The 12,981-nt window shown below is 47.0% G+C and overlaps 1 protein-coding gene across 1 annotated transcript; it reads left to right on the top strand.

Moving 5' to 3' along the window:
• The first annotated feature begins 7,994 nt into the window (after positions 1–7,994).
• On the top strand, positions 7,995–12,390 carry FASLG (Fas ligand). The gene is made up of 4 exons (XM_083618221.1): positions 7,995–8,633; positions 8,806–8,851; positions 10,132–10,185; positions 11,088–12,390. Exons 1-4 carry the CDS (start codon positions 8,325–8,327, stop codon positions 11,480–11,482), a joined length of 804 nt encoding a protein of 267 aa, XP_083474347.1. The 5' UTR covers positions 7,995–8,324; the 3' UTR covers positions 11,483–12,390.
• The last annotated feature ends 591 nt before the right edge of the window (positions 12,391–12,981 follow it).

Below are 12,981 nucleotides of genomic sequence, written 5' to 3'. Positions count from 1 at the left end.
CACGCCAGGTTTGTTTGTGTGTCAAACCTTTTGGCATCACAAGATAGATAGATAGATAGATAGATAGATAGATAGATAGATAGATAGATAGATATAAACATACTTTTTTTAGACTGATGGAACAATTTAAAAACAAAAGAAAGGAATGGCAAATGAGGGAGATAGACAGGGCCCAAGGGCAAGAGGATCCCAGAGGGCTTGGAAAGAATAGGCAATCCATGCAGAACCATAGAACAAGCATCAGGGGCTCACCGTTTGCACCAGCTCTCCTCATATCATAGTTGCTGTGTCCAAACCAGGAAATTCTGGCTAGGATACTGAATTCCATCCAAACCATTACATCAAACTAGGATCAAATTCTGGGCATGATCATTGCATCCATTTTGGCCTGAAGAAACAGCACACTAAGGAAGCCTTAGATGTAACTGACTTGAAGTGAGACTTGTCTCGCAATAAGGGAGTGCAGGTCAGTTAGTAGGGCAAGATCAGGTCCACAGGACTTTGGACAAGTCCTAGGAAGGGCAGGTGGTGGTCATACCTAATTATGCAAACCACTAACCCTGGAAGTAGTGAAAATGCTCTGCTTAGAATCACAGAAACTACGAGCTGGCAGAAATGTTAAGATTAAAATTACTGGATTTAAGCCATGCATAATTTTTTTAGCTAGTAACATGTAGGAAAATAAGCTTCAACAGCTGGTGAAGCTTCATATCCCAGGTTCCTTTTTAAACCTCTGCTTCTGATTCCCAAATCGGAGTCCTTTCCCTTGGAGGCACATTCATGCTGACCTGCATCTAAGTATCTGCCTTGTTTCTTCAAGCAATGGAATACAATACTGATTTGACTCCTAGAGTATCAGCAAGTTTTATCTACACATCCTCTGGATATTTTGTGACGGTTCAAATGTATGAACCTTTTGAAGCCCTAATTTATGATCATCAAGGACAGGGGTGAACCAGTTTTTAACTTTGTCCTGGTGGAATCAGATGCTGCTGATGTTACCCTCTTTCCCTAGCTCCCAATTCTAATGCTGGAGATTTGTGAGAAATACCTTAGTGGTACAGAGTCGACCCCCAGTATCTGCAGTTAAAGAATTTCAGATAGCAGAACTGGAAGGTTGTCTGTGTCTTTATTTATTTATTTATTTATTTACGGCTATTAGCCCATAAAATATGTACAAACATAAAAACACAGGGACATAAAAACAGATATATCCAACAACAGAAGGTGAACACCACGATGCAAGGGTGGGTCATTGAGCAGAGCCAAGTGACGGGTTGGGGCCAGGAGAGCTCCAAGGGATGGATCACAGAAAAGGAAAACTAAAGACGAACTCCGACATGCACTCTCAACATAACAGTCCAATTAGTTTTGATGTTGTTGTTGTTTTTTGGTGGTTTTTGAGTGTGAGATAACCGCATTCAGAAATCTCGCCACCTGCAGAGTTACAGAAGGATCTGTATCCTGCAAAAGCAGTGCGGCGTGTGACTCAACAGGCCTGCCAACCAAGCGCAGTAAAGCAGGACCCAGGAATTTAGCCCTGGCTATGCTATGTAGGGGACAGTTGAACATTATATGTGAAAGAGATTCAACAGTTTCCCCGTCACACACGCACAGCAGAGACACCAAACCATTGGAAAATCTGTGGTTCAGCAGGTTTGATGGAAAGACATTGAACCTTGCACGAATAAATGCACGTCGGTGTGGTACTGATGAAAGAGATGACATATATGATGGAAGGCCAAGTGGTGGGGTTATTCCGTGATACCTGGGGGAGCAGACACCCCCACCCCTGGCGAGGTTGTGTTGATTTTCAATGTCTGCTAATCTTTGCTCAATAAGGCTTTTGGCTGAGCGTAAGTTCATCTTTAAGGAGTCCGCTGGGGAAATTCCGATGCTCAGAAGTTTGGCATGGATTTTTCCTACCCACGGATTGACAAAGACGTCCCGCCAGAGGCACTGAAAAAGGTAATGGTCGGGAAGCCTATGCCAGCTGGACAGCCAATAGCCAAAGACTCGCTTCCAGATGACAGTCTCCAATGATGCAATCCTTAACTCCAGACGTATGGCTGCATTGCTCACACACATGGGGAGTTTCAGAAGGCGACGGAGAAACTGATTCTGCAATGTCCCCAGTGATGTTAAATTGGACCCTGGGGCCCAGAGTGGGGCAGCATAACAGAGGGTGGAAACCACTTTTGCGTGGTATACCTTCAATGCAGAAGGGATGTGAGAGGCTCCGTCGGCCGCAAGAAATTGGAGTAGAGTATAAAGTATTGTTTTCCCTTTGTTTAGTAAATACTGTATCTGTGGCTTCCAGCTTAGATTGTAATGAAAAAAGACTCCCAGGTATTTAAATTTGAAAACCTGTTCTAATTGGACTCCATCTAACTTCCAGCTGTAAGTTTTCCGAGACCTGGAAAAGACCAGGACTTTAGATTTCCCATGATTAATTGTCAGATGGTTAAGTTTGCAATAAGCCGCAAAAATCTTTAGAGCTCTGCATAAACCAACTCTAGAGTAGGAAAGGATCGCTGCATCGTCGGCATATAGGAGCAAAGGGCAGCGAAAATCAGCTAGGCGGGGGGCATGAATGTTGGCTTGAGACTCGTTCAGAAAGAGCTTCATATCGCTAATAAACAGGTTGAAGAGGAGTGGGGCCAAAATGCAGCCTTGGCGCACACCTCTATTTATTGGGACCTCGTTGGATAGGTTTCCCGCCGGTGTGAGTCTCACTCTAGCCGACGACCCATGGTGTAATTGGGTTATAAGCCATAACAGCCTTCTATCTATGCCCCATCTCTCTAATTTCTTCCATAGGCAATTTCTTGGGATACTGTCGAAGGCAGCCTTTAGGTCTATAAAAGCGACACATAGGCGCCCCCGACTCGGGGCAGAATATTTTCTGGCAAGATGATACATGATTACCATATGGTCAGAGGTCGAGTAATTGTTCCTAAAACCCGCTTGCTCATGGCCAATCAAATTTGAGTCATTTGCCCAATGGGACAGCTTGGACAGTCTGTGTCTTATCTAGGGGAGAGCCCCTGCCTGTCGAGGTGGACTCTCCACCTGAGGCCTGGCAATCTAGGGCAGTTTTCCTTTGTTGCTCTTAAGAGACTCCAACTGCAGGAGGCTTCTCTGCCAAGCTGCTCCAAATGACCGGGTTCTGCTCCACTGCTCAGTGTGATAGTCCAATGCTGTGTGTCTCATCGCAAGGGGATTAGAACCCAAAGCACTCCTTTATCAGCAGTTCTAAGTGCCGCCTGCATATAGAAAGTGGGGATGACTCATGTCCCTCCCACAGGGTCCAGTGGGAGGAAGGTTCACAAGCTTCAGTATCACGGGGGAATTGTTTTCATAGACTGCCAAGTTCTAGCTGTATCCCCAAAGGGCAAACCAAGGGTTAAAAGTCAGAGTCTCTCCTGCCCCAAGGTATATAATGGAGACCCAGTTGATGAAGGCCTCTGATCCATGGTTTTCCTTGTTCCCAAGAAAGATAGAGGTGCAAAGCACATTTAAATCTCTGGCACCTAAAGAATTCTAAACAAATTTGAGCTCTTTTAAGTACCTTGTGTGCTGGGCTCTTTATCTGAGAAAAGGTTATCACCAAAGTGTGTGATTGTAATAGCCCAGCGCAGAGAGCAAATCTCTGCCCGTATCTAGACTAACTAATCCGAAGTCTGTGGAGAAAGCTTGTCTGGATGTAGAGGCAACATTGAATATACTTCCATGGGCGGGGGGGGGGGGTGGCGGAGATATTTTGTTTAAGGTTGCTATTGCTGCTGAGAAAAGTTCCACATTTGGTTTCACATCATATTCTTTCTTCTTGACACAGGCTGTTAGCTATCAGCAGGGTCAAATCTAACAGCTTGATCACACAGAAGACTTGATCCCCACTTTGGGATGGTCTTGGGCACTGGAATGCAGCCTTCGATAGAGTCTAAGATCTCTCATGAACTTTTACTTCCGCTTTTGCTGGTGAATATTTTACGTTTTCTCCCCTTATGGCTTTGATCTATAGGCTACCACTAAAACGAGGCTGCATTTTAAGCTGCATTTTAAACTGTATTCTAACATATTTTAATCAACTGGGGTTTTTTTGTTTTTTAAAAATGTTTTACTGTATTTATATTCAGTGTTAGCCGCCCTGAGCCCGGTCTTGGCCATGGAGGGCAGGGTATAAATAAAAATTTATTATTATTTTTTATTACTGCTTGGGCAAAGCTGGCAAAACAGTGTCCGAGTGTCCAACCGGCCTGGGTGTCTGTATGGGTTTGGAGGCAGCAGACACTGGAGCATCTTCTGGGCTTGACTGACAGCCCAAAGCCTGCGCCCCAAGGGGGAAAAGCAGCAGCCATGGTACCCAGAGGGTTACTAGCCCTGTGAACTGGTCTCTGTGCCCTTCTGCCTGCAGGGAGAGGGGAGACACTGATAAACAGGAAGACAGACAGGTGTGCCGCAGAGGATTGTGGGGACAGGAAGGGGCGAGGAACAGTCAGCTTGCAGGGGAGGAAAAGGAGAGACCAGAGTATGTGCCAACCAAAATGTTGGCAGAAGGCTTCTACTAGCTCGTTTTCATTAAAGCTTTAAAGACACAGTATATCTGATGGGAGAGAACATTATAGTTCTATATGAAAATTCTAGTAGTAAACGGAAGGTACTTGAAGGCAGAATGCTATGGAATAACTTTAGATGAATGGTCAAATTGTTCCACTTCTCATGGAACTCCTGAAGCACACAGACCCAACCACAAAGTGCTGTAGGCAGAAGAAACTCAGTCTTTCCAGATGGCAATCAGCCTTGCTCAGCTTGGTGTGTTTGGCATGTCACTGGTGGGCGTAACTTGCCTTTGTGGAAGGCATATGCCTCACTCTGTTTGAGACAGACCATGTTTTCGAGAGAGGTGGTTTGAAAGGGATTGCCGCTCATCCCACGGTTGCCTCTGCAAAAATAACATTTGCATGCTCTGCTATCATCCTTGATCAGAGATGACAGATAATTGTGGTTGCCTTTCTCTGTCCACTTCCAGCGACAAGTGCATGTCTGACTCTAGTCCTAGTCAATATGTAGAGAGAGAAAGGGAGGGAATTATTTTTATATACCCTACAAACCTTGTAATGATCCTGCACTCGCTGCACCATTCTGGCTGGAGGGGTAAAGGATGGTAATCCATGCACCAGATTTTGATGGGGATCTCTGCTTGTATAGCACCATGATTATGCTGTCATAAACTCAGCATTGGGGCATCTTCTCTAACTCAAGGACCAAAAACAGCAAACCGCACTGGCAGAGTGTTAGGCGTCAGCAGGGCATCACTGAGCCACTATACATTCCCTCGGAGCTCACTCCAGCAATGGCGTAACATTGTTTGATTATATTTTTAAAAGAAGCCCATGGAGAGCCAAAGCAACACGGCCTCCCATCTATTACTGCTTTGCCTGCACAGTCACAAGGGAGGATAGAGCCCAGCATAAGCCACTGTTAGAGCAGGGAACAGGCCCAGGCCACCTTGTCCCACCCCTGATCTCTGAGCCTGCAAAGATGTTCTGCTAATGCAGAAGTGGGGAACTTTATTCAGCATTCCTTTCTGAGAAACCTTCCAAGACCACACATCAGTGGTGGTTTGGGCCAACAGCTCCTTTCAGTTCTTCTCATTCATTCATTCATTCATTTATTACATTTGTATACCACCCTATACCTGCAGGTCTCAGGGTGGTTTACGAAGGTCCACTGCATTACTGCCTTATGGAAACACATCATTCGGCTGTCAGCACTCTTCTCCTGTCCAAGGCCTGGCCCAGCCCAGCCTCAAAGCAGCCCATGGGTTCCTGCTATTCACAGAGCCCTGGCAGGAAACCTATAGCAAGAGAGGCTCTCCAGCAGCATGTAAACCACAGGCAGGAAACATGCATCTCAGGCTTTGCAGCATATGGTGACATGAGTCTCCTCCGTAGAGAAGGTAGAGCCTGCAAGTGGGGGAGGGACTTGGTGGTGGGAAACCAAGTCAAAATAGCCAACATCTTCTCAGAGCTCTGAATGCCTATCCTGCCATCCTACCAGCTCCTATTTTAAGAATTGCCCTTTTGCTGATGCTGTTCAATAAAAGTTTGGGCAGCACCCGCTGTCCTCCTTGGTGCTCATCTTGTGTTCAAGATGGCAACCATCCCCAGGAAGAGGGTCTTGGTGCTACTTCCATAGAGTTTGGGCTGCCATGAATCTTAGCTATTGCCCTTCCACCTGAGTTCCAGCATGGGCAGAATAGCTGGATCCTCACATCTCAAGAGCTTTCCTGGTTGCTCATGGCATACTAAGCTATGCAGCAAGAAGAGTAGCAAATTAAGTCCTGCTGGCACAATAAGCAGCAGGCACAAGAGATTTTATTTTGTAGCTACTTTTTAATTTATGCGTTGCTTTTTTGCTAAAAGACTTCAAGTGGCTAACAAGCACTGGATTATTGGGGGGGTGCAGGTAGCCTCCTTGCAGAGGGCTCAGCTGAGTCCTCCTGAGGCATCTAGAGTCAGACCCGGGGCTCGTGGGGCACTTAGTCCACTCCCCAGTCCTCCTGGCTCTGGCACCACCCTGTGTGTGTGCTGCTGGGACAGGGTGTCCCCTCCCTGCCCTTTGAGCCAGGAGACCACATCCAGGGTTCAAAGCTAGGACATGCAGCTGCATGAATCTGTGCTGTGCTGCCAGACTAGAGCTCAGATTACCACCCCGCTTGGTCCTGAGAGGTGGCTGGCAGCCTGTGCTCTGGATGATTTCCGATGCCCCATGAGGTCTGCTTTTCCTGCCCACTCCTCTTGTTGCTGTATAGTGAGAGACCTGCTCTATGGAATGTGGCCTGGTCCTGCCTGCTCCCTTCCGTGCCTCCGATGTGATGGTTGCTGGCCAGCCTTTGCTCACTCAAGCACCTCTCTCCAGTTTGCTATCTCAGCATGCTGACTTATTGGGAGCCTCACAGCCTGCTTTGTGCTAACTCCCCATTGTAAAAAGTGTTCTCCCAGTAGAGCTTGAACCCTTTTCCAGGGAGGCCACAGCCTCTTCATGCATGTTCCCTGCCTCAAGGGAGTTATGCCTGGCAGAGGCGCAATGCTGAGGTTGCCTGTCAAGGGGGGGGCATAGCTGGGGTAGATGGAGACGCGAACACCCATCCAGGGGATTCCTGGAACTTGTGCTGGCTGTGTGGAGGCTGCCCCAGGTGGGAGTCCATGATGCTTGTGTCTAAGAGGCAGTGCTTTCTGTATATGGTGGTGTTCTGTGTCATGGAAGTGTTCTGCTATAAATGTGGATGGTCGTCACACTCTGCATTGCGCTGCCATGATTGTTGGAGTGGCCATCAGTGTTGCCATCAGTGCTGGGGGTACACTTGATCGTTTACCGTGTTATTTCCACTTTACAGTGGTATTGTTTTTCTGACATCTTCGTTGCTAGGAATGCAGAGGATCCCAACAAGAGTGTGCTGGCGTTACACTAAGATAAGCAGCTGTCAATGTCTGCAGCAGTGAAGGATATCTCTGCCCATGTATTAGGCACTTCAGCAAAAATTTCAAAAGTATTTAGGCTCTCACTAGAGCAAATAAGAAAACAGCTGGATAGGACAAAAGTTGTTGCCTCTCCCATGAATCATCATGCAATACAAAAGTCAGGGGGGTGTTCCCTTATCAACTTCTAGGAGACATCAAAGAGTCGAGAAAGGCCTAGATGTGGTTTGGTTTGTAATAAGAGTGAGTAGAAGCAAACAAATCGCAAGAGGAAGCTCATTTCATATTTGCACATATTTGTCAGAAGTAAATAAAGAGGAGGAGAACCCAGAAGGAGCAAAGAGGATGGGAAGGATTGCAGCTTGGGCTTCCAAAATAAATAAATCAGGCTGCCAGGAAAGCAGCCAGTACTAGGCTAGGAGGAAAATGCAGGCAGCAGAAGTCTGAAGAAACATTCAAGTTTTAAGGTGGGAAACCGAAAACAAAGGTCTACCAAGTAAGAGACAGAATTTGAACAAAAAATGAATAGGAAGCAAAACTGTATTTTGCTTTTTGCTCAAAAGGTCCATGTTTACAGTGCTTGTCTCTGAATGCATATCATGTTTGGGTACATTTTGCGTGAGAACTGCTTCTGCTCCCTGCTCTGCTCTGTGCAGGCAGGCGTCAGGTATCTTGCATCTAAGCAGTGGGTGGAAGCTCTCTGAGGTTTTCTGGTGTCAGCCCAAGAGGCTTTTCAGTGGTGGGCGCAGGTGACGTCTGGGGACACAGCACAGGAAGAGAACCCTTCTCTGACGCAGCATCTGAGCTTGGCTGGCGGGAGCAAGTGAGGACTCCAGAGACATGGCTCTCCCCGCCATGCAGCAGAACCAGCACTGCATTTATCCCCAGGTCTTCTGGACAAGCAGCAGTGGAGTTTCCAACTCTGAGTGTGCCCCTTCAGGACTGTGTCCCATCAGGTTTGCGCCCCACCAGGACATTCGCCCTGCTCTGCCTGTGCCAGAGACCAAAAGGAAAAAGCAGAACAAAAAAGATGGCACGCACCTGTGTTTCCTGGTGGTTTCTCTGCTGACCCTTCTGGCCCTCACTGGGGTTGGGCTTGCAATGTTTCAGATCTTCCATCTGCAGCAGGAACTAGATGCTCTGAGAGAGGTAAATGGAGGCACAGAAATACCAGAGGAGACCTGCGAGTGGCACACACCACGTGGGGGAAGGGCACCCAGGCTCCCTGGATTGGCAGCTCCTGAAGATGGGGCCCTCCACTGAAAGGGGCACAGGGTGATTTTTATTCCCAAGTGTGAACGTCTGCCTTTTACCTCCACAGCTTTCGTGCTCTGGGCAGGTGCCTCAATCTCCTGAGATGCTCAAAGGTGAGAAGTCCTTGTCCAGGGATGGCTGGCGGGGGGGGGGGGGAGCCAAATGGGTGGTTGTGCCTGGGCTGCCCTGCCTGCATTTGCAGTTCTTATAAAGTTTCTTTCATCTGGAATCACAATTGCCTATTTCTAGAGCTTCTTGTTCTTGCCACTGACTTAAACTTGGGCCACTTTGGATATCTTGGCTCATTACCTGAACAGTGAAATGTTGAATGAAATGGCTGCATTGAAGTCCCAGTCCATGCTAGTTGCAGATGGACTTCTCTCTTTCTGTTATTTCTGTATCCCCAGAGCTTTTGCTGCTTTGGGGATTTCTGGACAGGTCTGTTTCATCTGCATCGGGCAGATGATACAGAGAGTGATTATAGCACACTTGAGAGCCATTTCTCTTACTGTCTGGCATATAATATTTTGATACAGAACTGTTTGTTGCTGTTCACAAGCTTTTAAACAGAAATGTATTGATTTCAAAATGGTTTCATCAGAAAAATATGTGGTCTGCTGGTGGTGCTGGGTGCCATCGGCCTGTGTTTGAAGTCCAGCTCTTGTGTGGGAGGTGGAGAGCATTCAGCTCTCGGGAGATGGGGACTTCTTCTTCCAACCAGCTAAGACCTGCAGGTGGGTGCATTTAAAGGCACTGCAAGAAAGCCCTCGGGGATCCACAGTGGATTTGGAGATGTGCCATTGTCCCAAACCAATCTGAAAACCAGAGAGCTGAGAAGTTTGAGAAAAACATTGGGCATGATCAATGGAAAATGTTGCTTCTGTGCTGACACTGCATGTAAGGATCTCAGGGTATTTGCTGGGAAACAAATTAGTCCTGGGTTGGGGGAGCAGCCAGAAGGTAGAATAAGATATTTGAAAAGCAGTCTGAGATGTCTCATGGGAGGGGACTCAGGAATAAGTTCAGTCATAGGTGGCTGTGTGGGAAACAGCATCCAGTCCATAAACTGGTCTGCTGAGGGAAATGAAATGTTAAGGCGCTCATACCTCACCTCAAGGGCCGCCCACCCTAAAGCACAATTGCCTCTCAAAGAGGCAAGTTTAGCAATTGCGATCCCATTGATTTCAGTGCCAAAGGCCTGGGGGGTAAAGCCTACTATGGCACACAGTGGCATAATTCTCATTGAAATGGATGTGACCAAAATGTGCTTAACTTTGGCTGGATCACACCTCTCAATTTCTTCAGAGCTGACCTCATTGCTTCCCCTTTCCATTTCTTCTCTCTGTTGGAAAGGTATAATGCGTTACTTGCCTTATTCTCTATTGCAATGTAGGATTTCTGAATGGAACAGCGGAAAAGGAAGTCAAGAGGAGAGCACACTTGACAGGTGGGCAGCAAAACGCATAGCAAATAATCCTGCAAACAGTGAGGGCAAAAAAGTGCTGTAGCTGAGGAAACTAATGAACTGGCTGAATTGTACTTGGGAAACTGGTTTTCATAACCAAATCAGATACTTTGCTGTCTCTCAAAACTAATGGGAACAGGTCAAGGAAAGTGCCTGACTTAACCCTCTCTGCCCCTTCTCCCCCTGAATTTTTCTCCCATCTTGGACCGGGCAAAATGTCTGGAAAAGGGACTACAGGGGGAGAAGTGGAAGACTGGGAGATGCTTAAGCATTTCTCTTTGCACCAAATCACACATTTCTCTCCCACTGCTTTTGAGATGTTTGGAAGAGATAAGATTCTCTGGCTCTGGGCTGATGCTCTCATCCAGATGAGAGCACTTGGCCCTCAAGCTACATATCCTGTACTCTTAAGAGCTGCACAGAAGGACAAGTTTTACCAAGCATGACATTGGTCATTCTTTAACTGGGGTGGGTAGTTGCAATCTTCCATTTGCTGCTCTCCTGCTGCCGTCGCCTGTTTGTAGCATTGGAAGAGAGCCGGCCCAGCCATGAGGCAGTGTGAAGCAACCACCTCAGGTGGCAGAAGCACAAGAGGCAACACCCTGCCTGCCCCATTGCTTCTGGTGTGTGGCGTTGCCTTGAGCAGAGAAGATGAGCAGCAATGGTTCCAGGTTCCAGGTTCTCAGTCAGCCGTGAGAACAACTGACATCCACACTGCAAAGAGCAAACCAGCAAATGGTATGGAGTAGCATCCTTCAGTGCTCTTCAGATTAGACATAAAGGTAATTTTGCTGTGTTCAAAAATATTAGGAAACTTTGCAATATAGTGGGGTCTGAGAAACTGCTTGTTGTCTTATTTTCACCATGACATTCCATGTTTCTAGGCAAAGCAAACCAGCGATCGCTCCCACTGGAATGGGAGAGTACCTATGGACATGCCTTCATTTCTGGTGTTCAGTATGAAAACAGGGGTTTGGTGATTGATGAAGCTGGTCTCTACTTCGTGTACTCCAAAGTGTTCTTCCGGGGTGGGGCCTGCACCCCCCAGCCTCTTGATCATGTGGTTTTCAAAAGAAACCCATCTTATCCTGATATCCAGGTGCTGATGGAGGACCGAAAGATGAGCTACTGTGTGGCCAGGCACATGTGGGGCAGAAGCAGCTATTTGGGTGCTTTGTTCAACCTTTCCAGGCAGGACAGCCTGTATGTGAGTGTCTCAGAAGTCACGCTGGTGAATCCTGAGGAGTCAAAAACCTTCTTTGGCTTATATATGCTTTAGGGGTGGGTGGAAGATTAGCATTCATCGTACAGGCTATGTGAAAATTCTGAGCAACATGAAAATGATCTGGGACAGCTGATGGACTGCAAACGTTGCTTCTCTAGAAAGCCCATCAGACTCCATGACTTCACTTTTTACACTGAGAAGTTCAAAAAAGGCCTGAAGTGGATCTTCACAGATTTAAACTGAGGGTCGACTTTTCCTGCTGGATTCCTTCAGAGACAAACAGCCTTGAACCACACATGACTTGCCAAAGAGTGCCAGGAAATCCTCCATTTGGGGAAAAGCAGGGATTTTGCGGCATAAAAACCTGTCCCTATTGACCAAATGTAACAGCCAAATTTGGATCCATATTTGAAGAGATGTTCTTTGGTTGTGTGGCAGCTGAGGTGTGAAGGGAGCAGAAATGTTTTCTGTTAGTTCCTAGTGTGTGACCGCCTAGCTGCTAGTCTGGTTCCATCCAGCGTTTATGTCCTGTGCTGCAGCTTCCCAGTGAAGGCCTGTTGGGTTGCTGTCATTCATCAGTCACACTTTTAAAACTCCCCCAGTGCCAGAAATGTAAGCCACTCTTTTTCAGCCTACCTCTTTGGCTCTAGAGGTAGCCAACTCTCAACGAAAAAACAAAACCCACTTTCCCACTTCTCTCTGTGCTCGGAGGCAGGCGAAGAGGCAGCTCCTTGAGCCCCACAAAGCACTGTGGATCACTGGCACCATCCGCAGCATCCCTGATTCCCAGCACCGCCTGAGCAGTTCCGACAGTCTTGTGAATGTGATGTAAGATGAAGCACTTTCAGATGAGCGTGGTCATGAAACTCCAAATGAGACTAATTCCTATGCATTTTCCTCAACTCTGTGGGAAAATTTAGAATAATTTTTGTTTGGAGAGAAATTAAAGAAGCTAAAATATTCGGGCAGGTGAATACTCTCAATGTTTTGGGATCTCTTCAGTCTGGAGGGGGGCATTATTTATAACCCAGAAAGTAACATGGAGATGAATATGTGGGGAACTTGGGGTAGTTTGAGACTATCACTGTTTTTGGCTGGGATTCAGTCACATACTGGCAATTCAGGTTGCACAGCTATAGTTGATTAGGAGCTCTTGCACAACAACCCTGCTTCCTCAAAGTATTTTAAATTATGGCGCACATTAAGCAGAGTGACAAGCAAATGTAGTGGAATGTGTGGAATAACAATTGTTTTGATGCAATGTCATCTAGCCTCCCCACAAACAAATTGGACTGAATGCTCATTTAATAGCCAACTGTGTCTATTCTGAGCTGGGAAAGGGAGGGGAGGGCTGTGCCTGCCTCTGCAAGGCCTGGCTCATGAATGGAAAACTGTGGACACTACCCAGGCGAGGGCCGAGGGCTTCACTGTGCAGGAACTAGCCTTTTGCTTGCTTCTGGGAATTGCATTTCTCTGAACGACAGCAGAGAGATGCCAGTTTCTGACCTCAGTCTGCAAGAATCGGCTCACTCTGGTTTAGTTTCTCAGTCAGC

Source organism: Podarcis filfolensis (assembly GCF_964270895.1).
Source record: "Podarcis filfolensis genome assembly, chromosome: 6".
Taxonomy (NCBI): Eukaryota; Metazoa; Chordata; class Lepidosauria; order Squamata; family Lacertidae; genus Podarcis; species Podarcis filfolensis.
Note: the sequence above shows the minus strand (reverse complement) of the source record. Positions and strands in the feature narration are given on the sequence as shown.